At 41.9% G+C, this 20,567-nt stretch overlaps 1 protein-coding gene across 1 annotated transcript in view; it reads left to right on the forward strand.

Annotated features, from left to right (window-relative positions):
- The window catches only part of Srp72 (signal recognition particle 72), a 91,833-nt gene that overhangs the window by 62,794 nt on the left and 8,472 nt on the right, over positions 1-20,567 (forward strand). Inside the window, exon 9 of the mRNA XM_071677662.1 lies at positions 16,040-16,198. Within this exon, the coding sequence (XP_071533763.1) occupies positions 16,040-16,198 (159 nt within the window). The remainder of the gene's footprint in view (positions 1-16,039; positions 16,199-20,567) is intronic.

A 20,567-nucleotide genomic window follows, 5' to 3' on the forward strand; every position in this document is an offset into this window, starting at 1 on the left:
CATCTTTCCACCTCCAATTTGGTCTCCCTCTTCTCCTTGTTCCCTCCACCTCCGACACATATATCCTCTTGGTCAATCTTTCCTCACTCATCCTCTCCATGTGCCCAAACCACTTCAAAACACCCTCTTCTGCTCTCTCAACCACGCTCTTTTTATTTCCACACATCTCTCTTACCCTTACGTTACTCACTTGATCAAACCACCTCACACCACACATTGTCCTCAAACATCTCATTTCCAGCACATCCATCCTCCTGCGCACAACTCTATCCATAGCCCACGCCTCGCAACCATACAACATTGTTGGAACCACTATTCCTTCAAACATACCCATTTTTGCTTTCCGAGATAATGTTCTCGACTTCCACACATTCTTCAAGGCCCCCAGGATTTTCGCCCCCTCCCCCACCCTATGATCCACTTCCGCTTCCATGGTTCCATCCGCTGCCAGATCCACTCCCAGATATCTAAAACACTTCATTTCCTCCAGTTTTTCTCCATTCAAACTCACCTCCCAATTGACTTGACCCTCAACCCTACTGTACCTAATAACCTTGCTCTTATTCACATTTACTCTTAACTTTCTTCTTCCACACACTTTTCCAAACTCAGTCACCAGCTTCTGCAGTTTCTCACATGAATCAGCCACCAGCGCTGTATCATCAGCGAACAACAACTGACTCACTTCCCAAGCTCTCTCATCCCCAACAGACTTCATACTTGCCCCTCTTTCCAAAACTCTTGCATTTACCTCCCTAACAACCCCATCCATAAACAAATTAAACAACCATGGAGACATCACACACCCCTGCCGCAAACCTACATTCACTGAGAACCAATCACTTTCCTCTCTTCCTACACGTACACATGCCTTACATCCTCGATAAAAACTTTTCACTGCTTCTAACAACTTGCCTCCCACACCATATATTCTTAATACCTTCCACAGAGCATCTCTATCAACTCTATCATATGCCTTCTCCAGATCCATAAATGCTACATACAAATCCATTTGCTTTTCTAAGTATTTCTCACATACATTCTTCAAAGCAAACACCTTATCCACACATCTTCTACCACTTCTGAAACCACACTGCTCTTCCCCAATCTTATGCTCTGTACATGGCTTCACCCTCTCAATCAATACCCTCCCATATAATTTCCCAGGAATACTCGACAAACTTATACCTCTGTAATTTGAGCACTCATTCTTATCCCCTTTGCCTTTGTACAATGGCACTATGCACGCATTCTGCCAATCCTCAGGCACCTCACCATGAGTCATACATACATTGAATAACCTTACCAACCAGTCAACAATACAGTCACTCCCTTTTTTGATAAATTCCACTGCAATACCATCCAAACCCGCTGCCTTGCCGGCTTTCATCTTCCGCAAAGCTTTTACTACCTCTTCTGTGTATACTAAAACATTTTCCCTAACCCTCTCACTTTGCACACCACCTCGACTAAAACACCCTATATCTGCCACTCTATCATCAAACACATTCAACAAACCTTCAAAATACTCACTCACTCTCACATCACCACTACTTGTTATCACCTCCCCATTAGCCCCCTTCACTGATGTTCCCATTTATTCCCTGGTCTTATGCACTTTATTTACCTCCTTCCAAAATATCTTTTTATTCTCCCTAAAATTTAATGATACTCTCTCACCCCAACCCTCATTTGCCCTCTTTTTCACCTCTTGCACCTTTCTCTTGACCTCCTGTCTCTTTCTTTTATAGATCTCCCAGTCATTTGCATTATTTCCCAGCAGAATCATCCAAATGCCTCTCTCTTCACATTCACTAATAATCTTACTTCATCATCCCACCACTCACTACCCTTTCTAATCTGCCCACTTCCCACGCTTCTCATGCCACAAGCATCTTTTGCACAAGCCATCACTGCTCTTCTTTTCTGACAACCTCTGCAAATCTTCACCTTCACCTCAATAAGATAATGATCAGACATCCCTCCAGTTGCACCTCTCAGCACATTAACATCCAAAAGTCTTTCTTTCATGCTCCCATCAATTAACATGTAATCCAATAACGCTCTCGGGACATCTTTCCTACTTACATATGTATACTTATGTATATACTCACATATGTATACTTATTTGTATCTCTTATTTATGTGTGTACTCACATATGCATACTTATTTATATCTCTTTTTGGACATCTCTCCTACTTACATATGTATACTTATCTATATACTCACCTATGTATACTTATTTATATCTTTTTAAACCAGTTATTCCCAGTCATGTCTTATTTCTGGACACAAAACCACAAACTCTTCACCATTTCCATTCATGACACAGAATACCCCATGTACATCAGTTATACCCCCACTACCACATTACTTACCTTCCCATTTTAAAAAGTCCATCATTAACACCTGGTCCCATGCACCAAAGTTGCTGACACACACTCAGCTGCTCCCAAAACACTTGCCTCTCATGATCTTTCTTCTCATGGCCAGGTGCTTAAGCACTAACAATCACTCAAATCTTGCAAAACAAATCATCAGCTTCACCCACTAATCCTTGTTCAGATTCCAAACCAGCAAAGAAGGTATCTCACAGCTCCACCTTACTGGTTTCATCCTCAGAGGGTGTTCTTAGTCTCTCTTCTCAGCTTTTGTCCCCTCATGCACATTGTCTACCTTACTAGTTGTCATGGACCTGGTAACTGTGCAGTCTGGGAATAACTCTGGTACCTCTTGTTCAAGTTGCTTCGTCTCCATGGACTCCACTGGTCTCTCAGACAACACGGCGCTGGACTCGTTTTTCCTTCTGTTAGGGCATTGCCTAATACACAGTTCACTTTCAAGACAGGCAACTAATCCACAATCCGTACAAGAGCAGGTCCCATGAAGAGATCTGTTTCTCTGTCTATCTCTATGCATTTAGTTATCCTTGATCATCATTTCCCGTGTCATTGAGGCAGCGTCAGGAAACGGACAAAGAGTAACCCATCACAACACTCATATACACATATATATGTATACATAAATGCACATACATGTACATATACATACACTTATCAACATACACACATATACCTTCACATACAGACATATACATATATACACATGTACATATTCATCCTTGCTTGCCTTCAACCATTACCGGCACCTCGCAGGAAACAATATCGTTTGCCCTTGCCTCAGCATGGTAGTGCCAGGAAGACTGGCAGAAAAGGCCACATTCGTTCACACTTGGTCTCTAGCTGTCATGTGTAATGTACTGATACCACAGCTTCCTATCCACATATAGGACCCACAGACCTTTTCATGGTTTACCTTAAATGTTTCACATGCCCTGATTCTGTTCATTGACAGCACACCAACCCCGGTATACCACGCAGTTCCAATTCACTCTATTCCTTGCATGCCTCTCACCCTCCTGTATGTTCAGCCCCTGATCGCTCAAAATCTTTTTCACTCCATCCTTCCACCTCCAGTTTGGTCTCCTGCTTCTCCTTGTTCCCTCCACCTCTGACACATATAACCTCTTTGTTAACCTTTCCTCACTCATTCTCTCCATATGTCCAGACCATTTCAAAACACCCTCTTCTGTCTTTCAGTCCACTCTTTTTATTCCACACATCTCTCTTACCTTTATTACTTACTTGATCAAACCACCTCACACCACACATTGTCCTCAAACATTTCATTTCCAGCACATCCACCTCCCGCCGCACAACTCTATCCAAGCCCAGCCTCGCAACCATACAACATTTTGGAACGCTTTCCTTCAAACATACCCATTTTTGCTTTCCAGATAAATTGTTCTCGACTTCCACATTCTTCAAGGCCCCAGGATTTTCGCTCCCTCCCCCACCCATGATCACTTCCGCTTCCATGATTCCATTGCTGCAGATCCACTCTCAGATATCTAAACACTTCATTCCTCCAGTTTTTCTCCATTCAAACTCACCTCCCAATTGACTTGACCCTCACCCTACTGTAACCTAATACCTTGCTCTTATTCACATTTACTCTTAACTTTCTTCTTCCACACACTTTTCCAAACTCAGTCACCAGCTTCTGCAGTTTCTCACATGAATCAGCCACCAGCGCTGTATCATCAGCGAACAACAACTGACTCACTTCCCAAGCTCTCTCATCCCCAACAGACTTCATACTTGCCCCTCTTTCCAAAACTCTTGCATTTACCTCCCTAACAACCCCATCCATAAACAAATTAAACAACCATGGAGACATCACACACCCCTGCCGCAAACCTACATTCACTGAGAACCAATCACTTTCCTCTCTTCCTACACGTACACATGCCTTACATCCTCGATAAAAACTTTTCACTGCTTCTAACAACTTGCCTCCCACACCATATATTCTTAATACCTTCCACAGAGCATCTCTATCAACTCTATCATATGCCTTCTCCAGATCCATAAATGCTACATACAAATCCATTTGCTTTTCTAAGTATTTCTCACATACATTCTTCAAAGCAAACACCTTATCCACACATCTTCTACCACTTCTGAAACCACACTGCTCTTCCCCAATCTTATGCTCTGTACATGGCTTCACCCTCTCAATCAATACCCTCCCATATAATTTCCCAGGAATACTCGACAAACTTATACCTCTGTAATTTGAGCACTCATTCTTATCCCCTTTGCCTTTGTACAATGGCACTATGCACGCATTCTGCCAATCCTCAGGCACCTCACCATGAGTCATACATACATTGAATAACCTTACCAACCAGTCAACAATACAGTCACTCCCTTTTTTGATAAATTCCACTGCAATACCATCCAAACCCGCTGCCTTGCCGGCTTTCATCTTCCGCAAAGCTTTTACTACCTCTTCTGTGTATACTAAAACATTTTCCCTAACCCTCTCACTTTGCACACCACCTCGACTAAAACACCCTATATCTGCCACTCTATCATCAAACACATTCAACAAACCTTCAAAATACTCACTCACTCTCACATCACCACTACTTGTTATCACCTCCCCATTAGCCCCCCTTCACTGATGTTCCCATTTATTCCCTGGTCTTATGCACTTTATTTACCTCCTTCCAAAATATCTTTTTATTCTCCCTAAAATTTAATGATACTCTCTCACCCCAACCCTCATTTGCCCTCTTTTTCACCTCTTGCACCTTTCTCTTGACCTCCTGTCTCTTTCTTTTATAGATCTCCCAGTCATTTGCATTATTTCCCAGCAGAATCATCCAAATGCCTCTCTCTTCACATTCACTAATAATCTTACTTCATCATCCCACCACTCACTACCCTTTCTAATCTGCCCACTTCCCACGCTTCTCATGCCACAAGCATCTTTTGCACAAGCCATCACTGCTCTTCTTTTCTGACAACCTCTGCAAATCTTCACCTTCACCTCAATAAGATAATGATCAGACATCCCTCCAGTTGCACCTCTCAGCACATTAACATCCAAAAGTCTTTCTTTCATGCTCCCATCAATTAACATGTAATCCAATAACGCTCTCGGGACATCTTTCCTACTTACATATGTATACTTATGTATATACTCACATATGTATACTTATTTGTATCTCTTATTTATGTGTGTACTCACATATGCATACTTATTTATATCTCTTTTTGGACATCTCTCCTACTTACATATGTATACTTATCTATATACTCACCTATGTATACTTATTTATATCTTTTTAAACCAGTTATTCCCAGTCATGTCTTATTTCTGGACACAAAACCACAAACTCTTCACCATTTCCATTCATGACACAGAATACCCCATGTACATCAGTTATACCCCCACTACCACATTACTTACCTTCCCATTTTAAAAAGTCCATCATTAACACCTGGTCCCATGCACCAAAGTTGCTGACACACACTCAGCTGCTCCCAAAACACTTGCCTCTCATGATCTTTCTTCTCATGGCCAGGTGCTTAAGCACTAACAATCACTCAAATCTTGCAAAACAAATCATCAGCTTCACCCACTAATCCTTGTTCAGATTCCAAACCAGCAAAGAAGGTATCTCACAGCTCCACCTTACTGGTTTCATCCTCAGAGGGTGTTCTTAGTCTCTCTTCTCAGCTTTTGTCCCCTCATGCACATTGTCTACCTTACTAGTTGTCATGGACCTGGTAACTGTGCAGTCTGGGAATAACTCTGGTACCTCTTGTTCAAGTTGCTTCGTCTCCATGGACTCCACTGGTCTCTCAGACAACACGGCGCTGGACTCGTTTTTCCTTCTGTTAGGGCATTGCCTAATACACAGTTCACTTTCAAGACAGGCAACTAATCCACAATCCGTACAAGAGCAGGTCCCATGAAGAGATCTGTTTCTCTGTCTATCTCTATGCATTTAGTTATCCTTGATCATCATTTCCCGTGTCATTGAGGCAGCGTCAGGAAACGGACAAAGAGTAACCCATCACAACACTCATATACACATATATATGTATACATAAATGCACATACATGTACATATACATACACTTATCAACATACACACATATACCTTCACATACAGACATATACATATATACACATGTACATATTCATCCTTGCTTGCCTTCAACCATTACCGGCACCTCGCAGGAAACAATATCGTTTGCCCTTGCCTCAGCATGGTAGTGCCAGGAAGACTGGCAGAAAAGGCCACATTCGTTCACACTTGGTCTCTAGCTGTCATGTGTAATGTACTGATACCACAGCTTCCTATCCACATATAGGACCCACAGACCTTTTCATGGTTTACCTTAAATGTTTCACATGCCCTGATTCTGTTCATTGACAGCACACCAACCCCGGTATACCACGCAGTTCCAATTCACTCTATTCCTTGCATGCCTCTCACCCTCCTGTATGTTCAGCCCCTGATCGCTCAAAATCTTTTTCACTCCATCCTTCCACCTCCAGTTTGGTCTCCTGCTTCTCCTTGTTCCCTCCACCTCTGACACATATAACCTCTTTGTTAACCTTTCCTCACTCATTCTCTCCATATGTCCAGACCATTTCAACACACCCTCTTCTGTTCTTTCAGTCTCACTCTTTTTATTACTACACATCTCTCTTACCTTTTTATTACTTACTCGATCAAACCACCTCACACCATATATTGTCCTCAAACATTTCATTTCCAACACATCCACCCTCCCCCGCACACCCCTATCTACAGCCCATGCCTCGCAACCACATAATATTTTTGGAACTGCTGTTCCTTCAAACATACCCGTCTTTGCTCTCTCAGATAACACTCTCTTTCTGCTTATTCTTCATATCTCCCAGAATCTTTGCTACCTCCCCCACCCCATGACTCACTTCCGCTTCCAAGATTCCATTGCTGCTAAGTCCACTCTCAGATATCTAATACAATTCACTTCCTCCAATTTTTCTCCAATCAAACCTACATCCCAACTAACTTGACCCTCAGCCCTGCTGAACCTAATAGCCTTGATCTGTCTGTATCTCTGATGCCTGCTCCCTCTGGGAACTCCCATCAAAGGATGGCGACAACAAAATAGTCTCCACTTAACCCTGTCCTTACCTGCCTCCCTCACAGACACCATTTCATGCATTCTTCCTGTTTCTCTCCATCCAGTATTCCATCCCCCTGTTTGCCCATGTCACAGGTGGTCTTCCACTCACACCAGCCCCTTTACTTGTACTATCACAGCTCTCCTTCTAAACTTCCAGTTTTGATTTCTTTCCACATGCCCAAACTTCCTCAAGAGTATTACATTTCCCCCATCATTAGGTGGGTCCAAGGTTGAGACAAGGTTTACTGGCTTACTCTTCATAAAATCTCAGGATTCTTTCAGCCTGGTCCAGCATTCCCTCTCCTGATGTCCAACTTTGCCACAATTATAACATGATCTAACCCTCTCAGGGTTATTACTATTACTTTTAGAGGCCTTTGGCAAGGGGTGGATTCAGGTGGGGTTCATTATTATTGAATTTTCCCTTGCCATCAAAATAATTTGGAGGGGCTAGTATGCAGTCTGTTGGGGGTGAGAGGGCCTGGGAAGTGAGTTACGTGTTCGCCGATGTAATACCACACTGGGGGCTGATTCGAGTGGAAATTTGCAGAATTTGGTGGTGGTCTTCACTTAAATGGAAAAGGGAAGGCAGAGTCATAGATGAGAACACAAGGCCCTTTTTTCAATAGAGATAAACAACTCAGGAGAGCAAATCACTGTCGAGCTAACAAAGGAACTGGGAAAATGGGGGAGGGTGAGGGGGTAACTGTGGGAGTTGGGTCAGTGCTGGGGAGTAAGAGTGTGAAAGGGATCTGAGGAATAAGGCATCCAGTTTGACCACTATAAGGACAGTGGTAGAGGATGGATGGGGCCTTGGTGCAGTGATCCTCGGTGATTAGTGGTAACCTCACAGGCAGAGGAATCAGCAAAAGAAAGGCCTAGTAGAGTCAGTTGGGGACAAATCAGGCAGTATAAGCAGCAGGTTAGCACAGCTACAGTTTAACTCTTGGGTAACTTTTGGGACCAAGACTGGTAAGGTCCAGTGCAGGGAGGGTCAGAGTAAGGCAGCGAACCCAAATTAGATGGAGAACCATTTTTCTCCCACTGCTGCACATACTGACATTAACGGTGATAATACAAATATGCATACTGACAGTAAAAAAAAAGAAGGCAAATTCAGTCCAGAAATCAACTCCAAGAAAAATAAGTTTGATAATACAAACGCATCAGTATGAAACAGGATGAACTTATATCCTATGCAGTTACTGAAAACTGAACATTATTGCGATCTCAGAAACATGGGTAAACTCGGAATAAACACTTAATTGCTGAGTTAGCAGTACCCAGATACAAACAGTTTACGAAAGGTTGCTTATACAGGGAAGGTGGTGGAGTTTTAATCTACATTGATAACAAATCTAAGTGCTATTAAGATGAGCAAAGTAGACACACACAGTTACGACTCTCTTTATATTGATATTACGGACAAGTTCTAGAGTAAACTACAGCTTGGTGTTATTTGCAGACCTAAGCAAAAAGATGATGATGATGAAATCAAAACTATAATAAACAGTAAAGAGGTTATTAACAGTCCAAACATAAACTGGAACACATTTACAGGTGACCAAGAAAGAGTGAGGCTAACGGAACTGATTGCAGTTGCTTTTCTAGAACAATTAAATAACCAACTAGAGGTAAAACCATTCTTGATTTTTTCCTCAACAGTGACCAAACTTAATCAGCTCTTATGAAGTAAGCAAGAGTTTGTCTAACAGCAGTCACAGTTTGATTAGATTGGATAAATTTAGATTTTGAAATAAAATTTGAAAACATTCAACATGAAATTCGCAGCACCAGTTGGAAAAACTTTTTGATGTTCACACAGTAGAGGAAATGTGGAATAACTCTAAAAATACATTACTTGAGATTGAAAATAAACATTCCATGAATTACGAAGAGAACTTGCAACATTTCAAAACCACCATGGATAAATAGGAGAATAGAAGGACTAATTAACTAAAGGAAGAAAAGATATAAGAAATTCTAATCAGTGGGAACCAAGGAAAATCCCCAGGAATTAATCATAAATCAAAGTGAGTGTGAGAAGGTCATAAGACAGTAAATGCAAGGAAGAAAAAGAATTTCATCTAAAGTTGATTATAATTTTAAGGAATTCTTCAAATATGTAAGACAAAGGAAGATAGTAAAAGAAGGAATTGGACCTTAACAAAATGAACATTACACACTAATTACTAATGACAAGGAAGTAGGTACCATACTAAATTTTTCCTTTAACACCATATTCACAATTGAAGAAACATCTTGAATACTGCAACCATTAAAAATGTTTCAAAGATCTTATGAGGAATAGGTGAAGGTTAGAGAAATAAAGAGCTCTGAAGTTACTTGAATACCCGGGCCAATTAAATCCTAACAAATCCAGTGGCCCAGATAACTTAGCTCCAAGATTTTTAAGAGGTCAAGAGACAGCTGATATACCCCGTAAAAATATTAAACAAATCTCTATCAGATGGTCAGGTGTTAACTGCCTGGAAACTAGCAAATGTTACTCCTATATATATATATTTTTTTTTTTTTTTTTTTTTTGCTGTCTCCCGCGTTTGCGAGGTAGCGCAAGGAAACAGACGAAAGAAATGGCCCAACCCACCCCCATACACATGTATATACATACGTCCACACACGCAAATATACATACATACACAGCTTTCCATGGTTTACCCCAGACGCTTCACATGCCTTGATTCAATCCACTGACAGCACGTCAATCCCGGTATACCACATCGTTCCAATTCACTCTATTCCTTGCCCTCCTTTCACACTCCTGCATGTTCAGGCCCCGATCACACAAAATCTTTTTCACTCCATCTTTCCACCTCCAATTTGGTCTCCCTCTTCTCCTCGTTCCCTCCACCTCCGACACATATATCCTCTTGGTCAATCTTTCCTCACTCATTCTTTCCATGTGACCAAACCATTTCAAAACACCCTCTTCTGCTCTCTCAACCACGCTCTTTTTATTTCCACACATCTCTCTTACCCTTACGTTACTTACTCGATCAAACCACCTCACACCACACATTGTCCTCAAACACCTCATTTCCAGCACATCCATCCTCCTGCGCACAACTCTATCCATAGTCCACGCCTCGCAACCATACAACATTGTTGGAACCACTATTCCTTCAAACATACCCATTTTTGCTTTCCGAGATAATGTTCTCGACTTCCACACATTCTTCAAGGCTCCCAGAATTTTCGCCCCCTCCCCCACCCTATGATCCACTTCCGCTTCCATGTTTCCATCCGCTGCTAGATCCACTCCCAGATATCTAAAACACTTCACTTCCTCCAGTTTTTCTCCATTCAAACTCACCTCCCAATTGACTTGACCCTCAACCCTACTGTACCTAATAACCTTGCTCTTATTCACATTTACTCTTAACTTTCTTCTTTCACACACTTTACCAAACTCAGTCACCAGCTTCTGCAGTTTCTCACATGAATCAGCCACCAGCGCTGTATCATCAGCGAACAACAACTGACTCACTTCCCAAGCTCTCTCATCCCCAACAGACTTCATACTTGCCCCTCTTTCCAAAACTCTTGCATTCACCTCCCTAACAACCCCATCCATAAACAAATTAAACAACCATGGAGACATCACACACCCCTGCCGCAAACCTACATTCACTGAGAACCAATCACTTTCCTCTCTTCCTACACGTACACATGCATTACATCCTCAATAAAAACTTTTCACTGCTTCTAACAACTTGCCTCCCACACCATATATTCTTAATACCTTCCACAGAGCATCTCTATCAACTCTATCATATGCCTTCTCCAGATCCATAAATGCTACATACAAATCCATTTGCTTTTCTAAGTATTTCTCACATACATTCTTCAAAGCAAACACCTGATCCACACATCCTCTACCACTTCTGAAACCACACTGCTCTTCCCCAATCTGATGCTCTGTACATGCCTTCACCCTCTCAATCAATACCCTCCCATATAATTTCCCAGGAATACTCAACAAACTTATACCTCTGTAATTTGAGCACTCACTCTTATCCCCTTTGCCTTTGTACAATGGCACTATGCACGCATTCCGCCAATCCTCAGGCACCTCACCATGAGTCATACATACATTAAATAACCTTACCAACCAGTCAACAATACAGTCACCCCCTTTTTTAATAAATTCCACTGCAATACCATCCAAACCTGCTGCCTTGCCAGCTTTCATCTTCCGCAAAGCTTTTACTACCTCTTCTCTGTTTACCAAATCATTTTCCCTAACCCTCTCACTTTGCACACCACCTCGACCAAAACACCCTATATCTGCCACTCTATCATCAAACACATTCAACAAACCTTCAAAATACTCACTCCATCTCCTCACATCACCACTACTTGTTATCACCTCCCCATTTGCGCCCTTCACTGAAGGTCCCATTTGCTCCCTTGTCTTACGCACTTTATTTACCTCCTTCCAAAACATCTTTTTATTCTCCCTAAAATTTAATGATACTCTCTCACCCCAACTCTCATTTGCCCTTTTTTTCACCTCTTGCACCCTTCTCTTGACCTCCTGTCCCTTTCTTTTATACGTCTCCCACTCAATTTCATTTTTTCCCTGCAAAAATCGTCCAAATGCCTCTCTCTTCTCTTTCACTAATACTCTTACTTCTTCATCCCACCACTCACTACCCTTTCTAATCAACCCACCTCCCACTCTTCTCATGCCACAAGCATCTTTTGCGCAATCCATCACTGATTCCCTAAATACATCCCATTCCTCCCCCACTCCCCTTACTTCCATTGTTCTCACCTTTTTCCATTCTGTACTCAGTCTCTCCTGGTACTTCCTCACACAAGTCTCCTTCCCAAGCTCACTTACTATCACCACCCTCTTCACCCCAACATTCACTCTTCTTTTCTGGAAACCCATACAAATCTTCACCTTAGCCTCCACAAGATAATGATCAGACATCCCTCCAGTTGCACCTCTCAGCACATTAACATCCAAAAGTCTCTCTTTCGCGCGCCTGTCAATTAACACGTAGTCCAATAATGCTCTCTGGCCATCTCTCCTACTTACATAAGTATACTTATGTATATCTCGCTTTTTAAACCAGGTATTCCCAATCATCAGTCCTTTTTCAGCACATAAATCTACAAGCTCTTCACCATTTCCATTTACAACACTGAACACCCCATGTATACCAATTATTCCCTCAACTGCCACATTACTCACCTTTGCATTCAAATCACCCAACACTATAACCCAGTCTTGTGCATCAAAACCACTAACACACTCATTCAGCTGCTCCCAAAACACTTGCCTCTCTTGATCTTTCTTCTCATGCCCAGGTGCATATGCACCAATAATCACCCATCTCTCTCCATCAACTTTCAGTTTTACCCATATTAATCTAGAATTTACTTTCTTACATTCTATCACATACTTCCACAACTCCTGTTTCAGGAGTACTGCTACTCCTTCCCTTGCTCTTGTCCTCTCACTAACCCCTGACTTTACTCCCAAGACATTCCCAAACCACTCTTCCCCTTTACCCTTGAGCTTCGTTTCACTCAGAGCCAAAACATCCAGGTTCCTTTCCTCAAACATACTACCTATCTCTCCTTTTTCACATCTTGGTTACATCCACACACATTTAGGCACCCCAATCTGAGCCTTCGAGGAGGATGAGCACTCCCCGCGTGACTCCTTCTTCTGTTTCCCATTTTAGAAAGTTAAAAAAAATACAAGGAGGGGAGGATTTCTGGCCCCCCGCTCCCGTCCCCTCTAGTCGCTTTCTACGACACGCGAGGAATGCGTGGGAAGTATTCTTTCACCCCTATCCCCAGGGATAATATACATATATATATACACATACACACACACGCACACATACACACACACACACACACACACATATATATATACTTGTGAAAAATGTAAGAAACAATTTAGAAAACTGAAACTTCTAGCTTGAAATGAAATGAAAAAATGAATGTCACATAATGGTTCAACCTCTGGCTATGGAAAAAGGAAATGTTTAATTTATTTACACAAACGTCAATAGTAGTTCTCATCAATTTAACCACTGTATCAATAAGCTTCAATGTCTAAGCTACATTTTTTCCAATTTCACTATTTTCTTGTCAAAGCACCATGTATGAAAACTATCACTCCAGTAACACAACTATAAACATTTACTTCCCCTTTAAAAAAAAAAGGTTCTGGGGAAGTCTGTCTTGATACACTGCGGGACACTCTACCACCTGGCGAGGTTTGTGTTGCAATGGTTCTTGATTCACAAACATAGTAGCATCACTGGTGGGCCAAGGTAGTTCCGTTTGCAACTTCCAATTCTTCTCTGGTCGAGCTGGAGAGGTGCAGTGGCGAGGCATGGAGGCTCACGAGGGGCGCATCTGCAGTGTTGCACTAAAATAGCACAACAAGGCAACACAGCACCCCCTGCATTTTAGTGCAGTAGGAAGAAGATCCATTGTCTCCCCGAATGACCAGAAAACCAGCTTATGTTTTACGTATTTCAGAGTGACCAATGTACCATCTGGTAACACAACAATGAACAGTCTTTCCCAGCATACAGTAGATGTGTGGCCACCAGGCCAGGGATGTCGGTTATTATGGATCTATCGGAGGCTGCACCTCCGCCCTGTGCTGTGTGAAATCCTGTTCCACGTCGCCGTAGAGATCAATATCCACGTCCGCCATGTTGAGCCCCTGACGCTCACACCAACGCTGGGGGGTTTACCTTACTCCCTCACACCGGCCGAATGTGATGGATGAATTCATGTTGCCCTGATCGATAGTGGTGACCTAGAATAACCTTTATTCCGAGTCTGAGGAGCAGTGATGCTCCCGTGGCCTCTTAACGAAGGCTTTGTGATGAGTAGCACTGATGCCCTAACAGCCTCTAACTGGCGGAGGATCGTTCTGAAGGACAATCTCCTCTGTCGGTGCACTTACAACTTCGCTATTCACTATGTCATGGCGTTTACGGAAAACCTATATATACTCCTATATATAGTAAAAGAAAAAAGGAGACGAAAAGTGTGCCTTGAACTACTGCCCAGTTAGCCTTATGTCAGTTTTAGGTAAAACAATGGAAAAAAATAATACAATGAAATTGTCATGTTTCTAGATCACATAATTATATCGGACAGCCACACAGTTTCCGCAGTAGATCATGCCTGACAAGTTTGCTTAAATTTTTTGATGTTATTTATCAGAATTGGAACGAAAAGGTACCATCGGATTTAGTATATTTAGATTTTTTTTTTTCCAAAAGAAGGAACAGAGAATAGGGCCAGGTGAGGGTATTCCCTCAAAGGCCCAGTCCTCTGTTCTTAATGCTACCTCACTAACGCGGGAAATGGCGAATAGTTTAAAAGAAAAAGAAAGAAAAGATTTCCAAAAAGCGTTCAATAAAGTACCCCTTAAGAGACTTTTACACAAACTCAAAGCACACAGAATTGGTGAAGAACTCTGTGCATGGATCAGAGACTGGCTTACTGGAAGAAAGCAGTGTGTAGGATTAAACAGCAAAGCCTCAGAATGGCTAGATGTAACTAGTGGGAAAATATATGATGCATGACAAGTTTGCTGGAATTTTTTGATGTTAATTATCAGAATTGGAATGAAAAGGTACCATCTGATGTATTATATTTAGATTTCCAAAAGGCTTTCAGTAAAGCACCTCTCAAGAGACTTTTACATAAACTCAAAGCACACAGAATTGGTGAAGAACTCTGTACTTGGATCAAAGACTGGCTTACTGGAAGAAAGCAGTGTGTAGGATTAAATGGTGAAGCCTCAGAATGGCTAGACATAACTGGTGGGCAATAAAACACACACACACGCACACAAAAAACAGCATCGCCACTCCCTGCATCAGTGAGGTAGCACCAGGAAAACAGACAGAAAAAATGCCACGGCTCACACTCTTTACTTATCATGTGTAATACACCAAAAACACAATCCCTATCCACATCCAGGCCCCATAGACCCTTCCATGCTTTACTCCAGATTTTTCACATGCTCTGGTTCAGTCCATTGATAGCACATTGTCCACAGTATACCACATCGTTCCAGTTCACATTATTCCTTGCACACCTCTCACACTCATGCATGTTCAGGCTCTGATTGCTCAAAATCTTTTTCACTCCATCTTTCAACCTCCTGCTTCTCATAGTTCCCTCCACCTCTGACACATATATCCCATTTGTCAACCTTTCCATTGTATTCAAAATTTATTTCAGGTCTGTCCCCTAACTCTGTATTGTACAATTAATGACTAGATTTTAAACTTGTTTTGCATCTCTCTTTATCTTTGTTCACAATATTACTTGCATATATGTACATCAGAATATGCAAAGAGTCACTTTCATATGTTTTAAGCATCCAGCACTTGAGTAATGTGTTGTGTTAACACATTTATGAATAGATTATTTGTTGATAATTCAGGTATTTGCGATCACTTGAAGTTCTTCCTTTTACCAGACATCAGCAGTGCACTTGGGTGAATTGTGGCGTCATGCAGCAGATTTTCATCTTCGCAGTGGTGATGCTCCTACCGCAGCTGCTTCTTTATTAGAGCTTCACAAACTCAATCCAAAGGATGTAAATACTCTTGCCCAGTTAATCACAGCTTATGCAAGGGTAGGTAAAAGAATTTGATATTTTAAGGTAACTTTTTTGCAAAGATATATAAAACTATAGATTGCAGTGTTGGAATGACAAATGCCCGTTACTTATGTAATGGGAAGTAAATGGTCACATATATTGTGATTATAGTATTGAACTGTTAGATTTAAAAGCATATGTACCTTATAGTATTAAACTGTTAGATTAAAAAACATACATACCTTATTTTAGGTGTGACAATTAGTGACTGGGAAGTGTATTTATGTTCATTTTTTTTTTTAGATGTATTTATAAGAGAAAGGTGCAAGAGGTGAAAAAAAGGGCAAATGAGAGTTGGGGTGAGAGAGTATCATTAAATTTTAGGGAGAATAAAAAGATGTTCTGGAAGGAGGTAAATAAAGTGCGTAAGACAAGGGAGCAAATGGGAACTTCAGTGAAGGGCACAAATGGGGAGGTGATAACAAGTAGTGGTGATGTGAGAAGGAGATGGAGTGAGTATTTTGAAGGTTTGTTGAATGTGTTTGATGATAGAGTGGCAGATATAGGGTGTTTTGGTCGAGGTGGTGTGCAAAGTGAGAGGGTTAGGGAAAATGATTTGGTAAACAGAGAAGAGGTAGTAAAAGCTTTGCGGAAGATGAAAGCTGGCAAGGCAGCAGGTTTGGATGGTATTGCAGTGGAATTTATTAAAAAAGGGGGTGACTGTATTGTTGACTGGTTGGTAAGGTTATTTAATGCATGTATGACTCATGGTGAGGTGCCTGAGGATTGGCGGAATGCGTGCATAGTGCCATTGTACAAAGGCAAAGGGGATAAGAGTGAGTGCTCAAATTACAGAGGTATAAGTTTGTTGAGTATTCCTGGTAAATTATATGGGAGGATATTGATTGAGAGGGTGAAGGCATGTACAGAGCATCAGATTGGGGAAGAGCAGTGTGGTTTCAGAAGTGGTAGAGGATGTGTGGATCAGGTGTTTGCTTTGAAGAATGTATGTGAGAAATACTTAGAAAAGCAAATGGATTTGTATGTAGCATTTATGGATCTGGAGAAGGCATATGATAGAGTTGATAGAGATGCTCTGTGGAAGGTATTAAGAATATATGGTGTGGGAGGCAAGTTGTTAGAAGCAGTGAAAAGTTTTTATCGAGGATGTAAGGCATGTGTACGTGTAGGAAGAGAGGAAAGTGATTGGTTCTCAGTGAATGTAGGTTTGCGGCAGGGGTGTGTGATGTCTCCATGGTTGTTTAATTTGTTTATGGATGGGGTTGTTAGGGAGGTGAATGCAAGAGTTTTGGAAAGAGGGGCAAGTATGAAGTCTGTTGGGGATGAGAGAGCTTGGGAAGTGAGTCAGTTGTTGTTCGCTGATGATAGAGCGCTGGTGGCTGATTCATGTGAGAAACTGCAGAAGCTGGTGACTGAGTTTGGTAAAGTGTGTGAAAGAAGAAAGTTAAGAGTAAATGTGAATAAGAGCAAGGTTATTAGGTACAGTAGGGTTGAGGGTCAAGTCAATTGGGAGGTGAGTTTGAATGGAGAAAAACTGGAGGAAGTGAAGTGTTTTAGATGTCTGGGAGTGGATCTGGCAGCGGATGGAACCATGGAAGCGGAAGTGGATCATAGGGTGGGGGAGGGGGCGAAAATTCTGGGGGCCTTGAAGAATGTGTGGAAGTCGAGAACATTATCTCGGAAAGCAAAAATGGGTATGTTTGAAGGAATAGTGGTTCCAACAATTTTGTATGGTTGCGAGGCGTGGGCTATGGATAGAGTTGTGCGCAGGAGGATGGATGTGCTGGAAATGAGATGTTTGAGGACAATGTGTGGTGTGAGGTGGTTTGATCGAGTGAGTAACGTAAGGGTAAGAGAGATGTGTGGAAATAAAAAGAGCGTGGTTGAGAGAGCAGAAGAGGGTGTTTTGAAGTGGTTTGGGCACATGGAGAGAATGAGTGAGGAAAGATTGACCAAGAGGATATATGTGTCGGAGGTGGAGGGAACGAGGAGAAGAGGGAGACCAAATTGGAGGTGGAAAGATGGAGTGAAAAAGATTTTGTGTGATCGGGGCCTGAACATGCAGGAGGGTGAAAGGAGGGCAAGGAATAGAGTGAATTGGAGCGATGTGGTATACCGGGGTTGACGTGCTGTCAGTGGATTAAATCAAGGCATGTGAAGCGTCTGGGGTAAACCATGGAAAGCTGTGTAGGTATGTATATTTGCGTGTGTGGACGTATGTATATACATGTGTATGGGGGGGGGTTGGGCCATTTCTTTTGTCTGTTTCCTTGCGCTACCTCGCAAACGCGGGAGACAGCGACAAAGTATAATAAAAAAATAATATAATGTGCTTTCTCCCCTATCCTTGGGGATAGGGAGAAAGAATACTTCCCACGCATTCCTCACGTGTCGTAGAAGGCGACTAAAGGGGACGGGAGCGGGGGGGCTAGAAATCCTCCCCTCCTTGGAATTTAGCTTTCTAAAAGGGGAAACAGAACGAGCAGTGTGGTTTCAGAAAAGGTAGAGGATGTGTGGATCAGGTGTTTGCTTTGAAGGATGTATGTGAGAAATACTTAGAAAAGCAAATGGATTTGTATGTAGCATTTATGGATCTGGAGAAGGCATATGATAGAGTTGATAGAGATGCTCTGTGGAAGGTATTAAGAATATATGGTGTGGGAGGCAAGTTGTTAGAAGCAGTGAAAAGTTTTTATCGTGGATGTAAGGCATGTGTACGTGTAGGAAGAGAGGAAAGTGATTGGTTCTCAGTGAATGTAGGTTTGCGGCAGGGGTGTGTGATGTCTCCATATGCCTTCTCCAGATCCATAAATGCTACATACAAATCCATTTGCTTTTCTAAGTATTTCTCACATACATTCTTCAAAGCAAACACCTGATCCACACATCCTCTACCACTTCTGAAACCACACTGCTCTTTCCCAATAAATAAATATATATATATATATATATTTTTAATTGTTTTGCTTTGTCGCTGTCTCCCGCGTTAGCGAGGTAGCGCAAGGAAACAGACGAAAGAATGGCCCAATCCACCACCATACACATGTATATACATACACGACCACACACGCAAAAATACATACCTATACATCTCGATGTACACATATATATACACACACAGACATATACATATATACACATGTACATAATTCATACTGTCTGCCTTAATCATTCCCATCGCCACCTCGCCACACATGGAATAACAACCCCCTCCCCCCTCATGTGTGCGAGGTAGTGCTCGGAAAAGACAACAAAGGCCCCATTGGCTCACACTCAGTCTCTAGTTGTCATGTAATAATGCACCAAAACCACAGCTCTCTTTTCACATCCAGGCCCCACAGAACTTTCCAAGGTTTACCCCAGACGCTTCTCATTCCCTGGTTCAATCCATTGACAGCACATCAACCCCGGTATACCACATCGTTCCAATTCACTCTATTTCTTGCACGCCTTTTACCCTCCTGCATGTTCAGGCCCCGATCACTCAAAATCGTTTTTACTCCATCTTTCCACCTCCAATTTGGTCTCCCACTTCTCCTCGTTCCCTCCACCTCTGACACATATATCCTCTTAGTCAATCTTTCCTCACTCATTCTCTCCATGTGCCCAAACCATTTCAAAACACCCTCTTCTGCTCTCTCAACCACGCTCTTTTTATTTCCACACATCTCTCTTACCCGTACATTACCTACTCGATCAAACCACCTCACACCACATATTGTCCTCAAACATCTCATTTCCAGCACATCCACCCTCCTCAGCACAACTCTGTTTGTAGTCCAAGCCTTGCAATCATGTAACATTGTTGGAACTACTATTCCTTCAAACATACCCATTTTTGCTTTCCAAGATAACGTTCTCAACTTCCACACATTTTTCAATGCTCCCAGAACTTTCACGCTCTCCCCCACCCTATGATTCACTTCCACTTCCATGGTTCCATCCGCTGCCAAATCCACTCCCAGATATCTAAAAACTTCACTTCCTCCAGTTTTTCTCCATTCAAACTTACCTCCCATTTGACTTGTCCCTCAACCCTACTGTACCTAATAACCTTGATCTTATTCACATGTACTCTCAACTTTCTTCTTTCACACACTTTACCAAACTCAGTCACCAGCTTCTGTGGTTTCTCACCCAAATCAGCCACCAGTGCTGTATCATTGAAAAAATCACTTAGGAAGAATATTTCGTCCTCTACTAATGTTGAAGTTGGTAAATGTTTCCACATAAATGCACTAAAAAGTGCAGGAGTAAGTCCTGAGTTAAGTAAGTTGTCACTACATGTTTTATTGTATATTTTATGTACACTAAAAATGTAATACTAATTATTATTGTTTTATCCTGTGTGATGTCTTGTTATAATTGTTGTGATCCTTGGATG

This window comes from Panulirus ornatus, chromosome 25 (genome assembly GCF_036320965.1).
Source record: "Panulirus ornatus isolate Po-2019 chromosome 25, ASM3632096v1, whole genome shotgun sequence".
NCBI lineage: Eukaryota > Metazoa > Arthropoda > Malacostraca > Decapoda > Palinuridae > Panulirus > Panulirus ornatus.